The sequence below is a fragment of the Charadrius vociferus genome, unplaced genomic scaffold, assembly GCF_000708025.1.
Source record: "Charadrius vociferus isolate BGI_N301 unplaced genomic scaffold, ASM70802v2 scaffold376, whole genome shotgun sequence".
Lineage (NCBI taxonomy): Eukaryota > Metazoa > Chordata > Aves > Charadriiformes > Charadriidae > Charadrius > Charadrius vociferus.
The window spans coordinates 19,353-29,093 of record NW_009648888.1 but is presented as its reverse complement, the minus strand read 5'-3'; the positions used below and the strand labels follow the sequence as shown (position 1 = coordinate 29,093).

The following is a 9,741-nucleotide window of genomic DNA, read 5'->3' as shown; positions in this document are numbered from 1 at the left end:
CAGGAATGTCTGCAGCATTTCTGTAATACTTCTAGGGCTACGGTCAGTGAAAAAGATCACAGAAAAGACTAATTACAAATATCTAGACTTACAAAGGAAACAAAAGCAGTTGCATTCAGCATTTTGTTTGCATACAAAGCTTCCTCTGTTTGTTATTCGTTAACGTGTGACACGAAAAATGCAGGCATGATTTTCAAAGCCGTTCAGAATTTAGTATCTGCTTCCCACAAGAAGCTTTGAATACTGCAGCCTCAATTCTTTTACTGAACAGACAATATTAGAGATTAATTTACTTTGTAAGATGCCCCGTGAACAGAAAAAAAGAAAAGAAGAAAAAATTAAAATCATTAACATCAAAATAATGCTGAGGTAAAATCCTGACCCCAGTGAAAAAGCTTTGCAGTGATTTCAGCACTGACCGATTTCCACTCCAGTGGTGTAAAATCAGATAAGTAGAAGCTATCACCATAAATGAAGATAAGAAATTAAATGTCTCAAGTCTAGATCTGGCATCCCTATGAAGAGCAGTTATTACCCTGAAGAAAATAATAAAAAGTTATAACAGAAATGTAACTGAAACGGTTGCAAAGTTATATTACTAAATAAGGGCATGCATTACAAAAAGTACAAAATTTACAAAAGTCTACAAAAGACATCAGAATGCACGGCTATTATTATACATATTTTAATAAATTAATGCATTATATCATTCTCAGCGGAATAATTCCTCGTCATCTAGGAAGGAGTTTCACAACAGTCATGTGACTCATTTTTACCCCATCTGGGAAATTCCTCTAACGCAATCTCCATGCTAGCAGAGCACACATGCCGGGCACAAACCGGTATATAAGCAAGATGCAGCGCCCAGACCAGGCATCCGCAACTCTCCAGGACAAGAGAGGTCACTGCTCCACACAACCAGAGCTGAACGATCCAGCAAAAAACTCCCGTCTAATCATGAACAGCAAACTTGTGGCTGTCCTGGCTCTTTTCCTGATTTCAGCGGCTGTGTCTCAAGGCAAGTAAATCCTTCCCAAGATCCCCATGGCTGTAGAATTGTCTAGGTATCTGCCGAGATGCTTCCAGTTTGCTGCAACAAATATAAAGCTACCTCCTTGCAGAGAGGTAGCTTTATATTTGTTGCAGCAAACTGGTTTTCTTTCGAGAGATTTTCAGCACCTTCTCTTCAGTCAGAAATGTACCAGGTAGCGCTTGTACTGAAGAGTTACTGACATCTGGTGGGAAAAATTTTAAGGATGCAACTTAAATTGGCTTTGTTTCTATGTTTCGCTTGAAGAGTGTGCAGCACAGACAGGATCTTCTTCTTGAGCGTTTGAGCATTTCTCTCCTTTCCCACACAAAGAACAGTTTATGATCTCGTATTTGTTACTTAATGTTCATACTGCCTCAAGCAAGTAATATACAGCTGGGAACGGAGAACAAACAATATGAACGTGGAAGCACGGATGAGGCTCAAATTAATGAAAAAATCTAGGGCTCTGTCTTCTGTATAGTTGTCGCTTCTTCAATCCAGATATTAAAATGATGCAACTAACCGTACGGTGTGCTCAGTACCAGTAACCACAAAATGTGTGGCTTTATTTCAAAAAGATGTGTTAATTTAGTTCTAAATGTACTCGGGCATCAGCTCCTCTGAAACAAATGAGCAACTCATCTTTATACCGTGAGGATTTAGGCAGCTTGGACAAATGCAGCATTTTAATTGCGAATATAGTTAAAACAGAGCAGTCCTGCTTTATGTCTGACGCAGCGATGGTACGACCACCTCTCAAACCACGACCTTCCTTTTCTGCTCACAGGTAGGACCCTGGCACGGATGGGAACCGAGCTGCGGTGCCAGTGCATAGCCACTCATTCGAGGTTCATCCCTCCTAAATCCATTCAAGACGTGAAGCTGACACAGAGCGGCCCCCACTGCAAGAACGTTGAAGTCATGTAAGTAGCTCTGCAAGAGCCTCCCTCTTCATCACCGACACCGGGCTTTTAGGCTTCATGACAAGTACGACAGTTAGCAGACTGATGTGATGTAGTCAGAGTTGGGTATTCTTCCGAGAGAGACGGTTTTAGGTAATACAGCATGGTTTTGATAGTCTTTATGACCTTACCTGTTCCTGAACTGATCATTATTTATCTGACATGGGACGTATATTAAATATTTCTGGTGGTAGAACATGAATTTGAAGGACTGGTCAGTTCTTAATACACGAGGTAATAAGGTAGTTTAGATCCTGCATTTATTAGACAGGCAAAACTCCCGTTAAAACAGTCTGCGTCACTCTCAGAGAGAAAAAATTAAGTTCCCACAAGCAGACTTAGGGAAACAATGAAACTAATCTGGTCTCGAATAGCATGGAGGAGGGAATGAAATGTTGAAATCGTTATACTGCTGAAACACCTTTTCACCACTGCAGGTTTCAATCGTTGTGCAAGAAAGCTTTACTAACGTAAACAAATTCAGATCAAGCACCCATATGTATTAAGAAAGATTTTTTGGGAATGTGTGACTGCTTTGAGAGCAGGCAGAGAGACACACAACTTCTGCACGGTTTTAGTCTCCTCACTTGCGGAACACATATAACAAAATGGCCAAGTCTGATCTAGAGCAGTTGGGATGAATTTATACTATCTAATCTGAAAATGCAATATTACATTCTGTGAGTAAAGCAAATCCCTGCAGTAGTTTCCTGACTTTTCTTTATTCCCTGTGTTGCAGAGCTACTCTGAAGGATGGCAGAGAAGTGTGCTTGGAGCCCACTGCTTCCTGGGTACAGCTGATCGTAAAGGCAATTCTGGCCAAGTAAGTCCCATTCCTTCTCAATGTGGGCAGCTGAGTGGTAAACCTCCCCGAAAAGAGCCAATTGGTAGGATTTGTTAGTGCTACTTTCCATTTTCTCTTAATCAGATTGAAAGAACAAGGAAACTTGCTGCCTAATTACAGAATCAGCCTTAGTCTTTCTGACTTTGCTGCAAGGTCCCTGTTCAAGCCGATCCATCACTCCTAAACCTTTGAGTACCGGCAACTCTCTCTGCGGGGGAAGGAACACAGAAGTGTTTGGCTCCCTTTGAAAAACGAGGCTTTAAACAATTCATCCTCCCCTTACTTGCAGTAGCACATGTTAATCATTCGTATTTCCGAGTGAGTGAGTTCCTTGATGTGAGTAAACGCAGAAACTCACGCTGCAGGGGCTTCCTAGCTGGGCACCAGATGTGCACACACTGGGATTTCAGTAACCGCTTTGGAAACTTTGACTTAATTCTCTCTATGCCTCAAGATAGCAGAGATGGACACAGACCACTCATCCTTAACTGTTTGTGCGATGCTAAGCAATGGTAGCTGCTCCCGAACCATTTTTTTAAATTATCCTCTTCCCTCACCTCTTGACAGGGCTCAGTTGAATTCTGACTCGCCACTCTGAGAAACACCAGGACAGAAAACCTCTGGGAACTGCTCCTCTGTTGAGAGAAACATTCAGGAAGAGCACCGTTCGGGCCGTGTACCGTCTTCCACCTCCTGCATCACTGTTACTATGTTAATTATGGATTATGTTATTTATGTATGTATTTATTTATTTATTTAATTGCATGTATTTAAGAAAGTCTTTCAAAATGGGCGGTGTTGTCTGTGGGACACGCTGTTCATTGACACTGAAGACGCCGCATGGGAAAAGTGGCTTGCTAAAGGAAATGAAGAACCCTTGGCAGCTGTTTGGGCCAAATACAACTAGTTAAGTGCAATGCACTTACAGCACAGTTTGTTTACACTAAGCCTTACTATTTTGCTACTATACCAGCAAACTGAGAATTCCTCCTGCTCCCCTGGAGTGCACTAGTATGTTGTGTCAACAACAGTCTCCTGAAGCACAGTCGGCCAGTGGCTAGACTGGGAACTGTGATTTCTGACTTCAAAAATCTAACCTACTGAATCTGTAAGACAGTGAGTTTGGTATTTATTTACTGTGATTTCCCTCATATTTATAAATGTATTTATTGAGTCGTTTCTATACAAGAGATAATAGTATGATAATTTATTTCATTTCTACTGGATCTTCCATTCCTACTATTAATTTCTTCAGAAATATCCACAGTCTTATTGCTCTGTACAAGGACTTGGTTGTATGTCTAATTAGCTACTCGATCAGCTAATGGAAAAAACTGCATCTTATGTATACAGAATTTGCTTGTGAGAGTGTAATTATATTAAATGTTTTCTACAAAAAAAATCTGCTTGTTATCTCTGCTATTTTACATTTTCATTTGCTTTATTTGGAAACAGTCTGCTTCATTTTTGCCAGCTCAGCCTGATTTCCGGAACAGAAATGAAAATTTTTAGTATATGGTACCATAACTCACCCTGTTATGGTAGCCTGACGTTACCGAAGGCAATAGCAGACTCCCAGGGCAGGGTGAAATCCTCGCTCTCCTCTCTTCAGGCTACTCCCACTCCTTGGGGACTGGTGGGCTGTAGGGCAAGGCTCCTTATTTAAGTACCTTGCAGACAAGCGAATTTTACCCTCAGATGCCTAAATACTGCCAGTGACCAGATCAGCCCCAGAGCTGTAAATCTTAACAACATCACAAGGCCACTAGTTGACTATCAAAATGGGAATTCGTCACCTCATATTTGGGTATCCAAATATCAAGGATCTGCCCTTGCGTAACAACTGCTTCCTATTCTGATCCCAGAAATGCAGAGCGCTGAGTACCTGATGCCTGCCTCTTAAAAGGGCCGGCTATTCCTCCCCATCATGCAGAGGCACTGATGCTCAGCCCCTTTGGGAGAGAAGCGCTCATACTGGATATGAACGCCAAGGAAGGATTCTGGCAGATAAACTGGGTTGCTTCACATTGTTACCACCCCATCTCCTGTCCCACGGGGGCTGTTGGGGAGCACAGCTCTCATGGGTGTAATGCATCTTCCCACAGGAGTCCCAGCAGAGTTCATATGACAGTAGTATAAAACATCCGTGCTTAACAATTCTCTGAAATCATCAGCTCAACGTGCAATGGCAGCCAAATGAAAGCCAGCAACATGTCGGGCATCTTCAGGAAGGGAAATGAGAATAAGACAGAGGGCATAGGCTCAAAGCTAGTGTATACCTGTGTATTTGAGCTATGAACACTTTTATTTCACTTTTACCTACGATCTAGATAGCCTTCGAACAGCAGAAGGATTTTTGCCAGGTAACTTTGTGATCATAAAATAACAGAGCTGTCTTCGGCTTGCTTCTTCTTGAAAATCCTTTGCACTAAGATTGATGTCAGTCCTCTCCTCAACCCATATTATTTTGGCATCAGTTGGAGGCCTTCAGCCATTTGAACTCTCAACAATGCGCCCTGTGGGCCTCCAGTTATAAGGCCATGCAGAAGCCATAGGAGCAAACTGCACCCTTTGAAAACATGTGGACTGTTGAGTAAGCGCCTTTGTGTGTGTGTGTGTGAGCGTGTGCATGTCTCTGTAACATACCAGAAGGCTGACCAGGCGGTGAGTAAGAGTCAGGTCGTATGCGCCACAGTGCAAGGAAGGACCCTGAGATTTCACTGCAGCTAACTACGTGTTCTTGTCCATCTTCTCCTTCTCCCAACATTTTGCAAGCTTCTGCTCCCCTTGGCCACATCATTTAGCATCTACGTTGTATTTCTACAAGCCCGTCAGAAGGTCATGCCATTAACATGGCATGTTAATCTGTTGTTAACAGCCGCCATGTGTATTCACCACCTTCCATTCACTTCTCTACTGCCCTCCTTGCTATTCAGTGTAACAGAGGTGTGCACAGGTCCTTTCTGTCCTCGGCGACTTTCTTGGTCCCTTACTTCATCTTCCTTCCAAATGACTTTCACTTTCTTCTTTCACCAACAATTTCAGTTTGGGGGCAAAAGGACAGTAACAACAACCAACCGACCAAGCAACAACCTCGTGTCATTTCCTTACCCTCAAATTCCCCTCCCGTGCTGGGCTGCTGCCGTTCTGCTCTTGTATGGGGAGCCTCTTCAATCATGAACTGTCATTTGTTCCCTCGAGTTTCAATGTTACTGTTCTTACAGTACCAAAAGTATATTTCTCTCTAATGTACACATGCTTCAACCCATAGAGGAAGTCATTGAAAGAAATACTGGAAAGTCCCTGAAAAATACTTTCAACTCTTCCTTTGAAGAATAGAGGATGCAAATACTGGTTTGCCGGCCTCCTCCACTCCTCTGCCTGTGCTGAATATTGGCTAATACAAACATCCTGGTTATGTGTCAGGTGACAGATGCATTATCCACGCTTTAACTGCTTTTGTTTGTGGATTGCTTCCCATTCTGGAAATGACTGCATTCCTTATGTTGTTATCACATTACATGGGAAAATCCCAGGAAAACTGCACATAGCACTGGCTTGATATTGCAGACTTGTTCCACGCGTTGCATTTATTCTTGTTTATAACAGGATATTATGAGCGACTCCACAGGAAATGGATCCTTTGGAAATTATCCAGACTGCCATGGAAACTTCTGGGTTAGCAAATAGGCATTTTGTTTCTGTGTGCAGAAGTGAAACAAGAATTTTGGCACTTACCAAAATAAGCCTGAGATCTCTGTTGTTGAAAACCATCATCAAAATTTGTTTTAATATTACCAGCAGTTAATTATTTTTAATAATAACTGTTAGTGGCAGTGAGTGCACAGATGACTTCACGACTTCTGTGGATTTCTAGAGAGGAAGATACTATGCGTGGAATAAATCTGGAAGGTAGGCTGAGAATCACAATCGCGGAGCGCAATTTGGAAATTAACAAAGGAATAAACTCTTTTCCTTTAGTCAGATCTAATGCTTAGCAAGAGTCCAAGTGCAAACTCTCTACTATTACAGCTGCGTATCTCTAGTACTTACAATGCATTTTCTTCAAACCCGTCCTACTTTTGGCCAGCTCAGCATCCTGTGACAATGACTTTCTACCCTTTAATCACACACTGTAGTAGTACATACATTTGGTTGCTTTCAACATGACACATTGAAAGCAATATCATTTTCTCATATTTTCCCTTTTTTTTCCCATAATTCCTTTCTAAATGCTTCCTAAAACTCTAGACGCCTTTCTGACTGCCATAAGACGCTGTACACAGTTCTATAAAACCATCAAACCTGTGACACGTAGATCTATTTCCCCAGTGACAATAGCTAATTTACAGGTCCCTCTGCACATATACAGTGAGGTTATAACTAGGCTCACTGGTACTAAATTTCATCTGCCCTTTCATGGGACAGGCAGCAGTGGGACATCTTTCCACAACTTTCTGCAGGCAGATTTCAATGTAGCTATGCCAAATATTTTGCAACATTAACAAACATCATTGACTTTAAACAATTATCAACCTCTGAAAGGTCCAACTATCTTATTCCATGAAAGTTAAAATTCAAGAGGAACATGACCAAATTTTTTGGCAAAAAAAATAAATACTAAGTTGATCAGATCCCACTTGCCTGTATTTCCATGGACTCAGCCAATGACCCTAGCGGATATTTGAAGTAAGACTTTTCCCTCCAAAGGGCACGTGGGCAATTCCAGGATCAATCTGTCAGTTTCTCTTATTCCTTACTGGATGGTAGGTAAACTAGGGAAAATATACTACTTTTTTTCCTTGGCAGGTAACAATTTTTCATACATAAACACCTTACAAAAATCGTTGGGAATAAGAGGTCATTAGATAAGTAGCTTGTTTTGAGAGTACATTTGGACCCAGTTAATCACCTTACTTCCAAATGGGCCTTCAGTTTTTGAGAAGGCAGCGGAACAAGAAGAGTTAAGCAGCTTTTCCGACACAGCTAATACAAAATACCAGAATGCCAAAACTAATTTTTAAGCACTGAAGCAACACTCACACCGAGCTCCTGAGATTAATGATTTCTAACTTTTCCTTGCAACTATTTTCCAGAATGATGAAAGCTCCATAGCTCATGAAAGGACCAAATTAATAAGTCCAACCTCTTAGCCTGGCTTTTTTATTGAAGATATATATTACACGCTTCCACAGAAATTATGAGACTTAAAAAATACTGACAATTCTTCTTTTCCTCCTCTTTTTTTGAGGCCACTTTTTTTCAAGATTGCAAGCAGACAAGAGACTCAGAAATCAACTGTCCATGCTAAAACCAAAATGTCAACAAAATTGTAAAAGCTGGAAATAATCACCATTTCTATTTACCTTTAGGGAGCTCCTCTGTAAATGTTTCTGTCGCATTTGTTGACCTTTTTATTACGTAAGGATATCATGGAGCAGGGAGCCTTCCCTCATATCCAGGGGCACGGACACATATTTCACCTTTTTCTCAGCCCCAAAGTCAGTGCAATGAATGTATTTATAGTCCTTGGACCCATATCTGTTCTTTCTTCACAGTTTTGTTTGGCTACAAAAGTGGGATCACGACACAAGTATGAAAATGCTGAAAGCATCTTGAACGAACTACTAGCATTCCGAGGACTAAGAAAGAAAAATGCCAGGCAAATTAAAGGAATCGGGCGGTGCCAGGGAGCACTTGCCTCCGGGAAATAATGAATGACTTAAGAGAAACTAAAACATAGGCAGACAGTAGGAAGATAAACCTTAAATACGAGAAATGGAAACTTTATTTTTAAATATTTGCAGTGTATTCTTTCCTTCTCTACCATTTTATGAAGCGTAGGACACCCATACGAGGCAGACATTTGCCTGTTCTCTAGACTACCGTGTCTCTAATAGAGAACTAGTGTATATTCAAAAAACAGCAGTCTTCAGAAGCCATAGCAACTTACAGGAGTGATAACTGCGAACTTTTGACCGCACTTTTTGTATCTCACTTTGTAGTGACTTTTTAAAATCCAAATAAGAAGGAAAACACACATTTTGTGAAAACAAACTTTGTCCTCCACCGTTCCCATGAAGAAAGCTCTGTCTATGTCTATGAAGCATCAATATCATCACAGCACTAACAGAAGACATTCTTGCCCCAGTAGTTGAACGCTAAAGCATTCATTAGCAGATTTCACAAACAGTAAGACTGGACATCCTCATGAAAGCCTGGATCACATGTGTTTCTTTTTACCTGACACAGAACTTCTAGAAAGAGGAACACTGTAGGAGAATAAGCCACTACATGGGGTGAAGCGCAAGCATCAAGGAAACAATTAATGACATGGTCAAAAGGAAAGGTCTTTAAATTGAAAGCCAGTACCTATTCACCAGTACTCAGGAAAGCACTGTCACCTGCTATAATGGGAGATAATTATTGAGCACACATGCAACAGGTGAGTACCTTATGTTCTCTCTTTGGTCAGGCTTTCACAGAAGTAAAGAAGCAGTAATCTATACCAAGCGCAGGAAAGGACCAAAGAGCAGAACTTGAAACATCACCTGCTACCACCCAATCTTGGACGCGGGACAGAACTGTTCAGTATTCCTTCCCATACAGACACATCTAGGGTGAAATCCTCCTCAGTGTCTGCAGTGCTTCAGATGTCCACCTCAATGATGATCAGCTTGGGTTTTTCCACTAACTGAAACTACACAAAATTTATGTGTAACTAAACTAAAAAAACCCCAAACCTCATTGGGACAATGAGGTATCTAAATACTTAGGCAATTTTAAAAAGAACAGCCAAAATCCATTTGCAAACAGAGACATCTGAGATGCTTATCTTCATTCAAATCTCCTGGGCTGATAAGAAATTATTCTTGATCAGGAAGGGAAAGCGGACAAAACAG

The 9,741-nt window shown here is 41.2% G+C and overlaps 1 protein-coding gene across 2 annotated transcripts; it reads left to right on the top strand.

Annotated features, from left to right (window-relative positions):
- Positions 1 to 900: 900 nt before the first annotated feature.
- LOC104288315 (interleukin-8) lies at positions 901 to 3,611 on the top strand. 2 transcript variants are annotated; one of them, XM_009887101.1, is made up of 4 exons: positions 901 to 1,018; positions 1,821 to 1,956; positions 2,735 to 2,818; positions 3,407 to 3,611. In XM_009887101.1, the coding sequence occupies exons 1-4, from the start codon at positions 958 to 960 to the stop codon at positions 3,435 to 3,437; spliced, it is 312 nt and encodes a 103-aa protein (XP_009885403.1). In that variant the 5' UTR covers positions 901 to 957; the 3' UTR covers positions 3,438 to 3,611. The 2 variants fall into 2 exon arrangements, with proteins under 2 accessions (XP_009885403.1, XP_009885401.1); XM_009887099.1 differs by having other exon boundaries at positions 958 to 1,022; positions 1,825 to 1,956; positions 3,407 to 3,437.
- The last annotated feature ends 6,130 nt before the right edge of the window (positions 3,612 to 9,741 follow it).

Excerpts from the sequence above, each read along its gene's own strand:
- LOC104288315 (XM_009887101.1), top strand. The coding sequence starts at position 958 with ATGAACAGCAAACTTGTGGCTGTCCTGGCTCTTTTCCTGATTTCAGCG. Across the intron at positions 1,019-1,820 it reads TTCAGCGGCTGTGTCTCAAG|GTAGGACCCTGGCACGGATG; the intron begins GCAAGTAAATCC and ends TTCTGCTCACAG. Across the intron at positions 1,957-2,734 it reads TGCAAGAACGTTGAAGTCAT|AGCTACTCTGAAGGATGGCA; the intron begins GTAAGTAGCTCT and ends CCTGTGTTGCAG.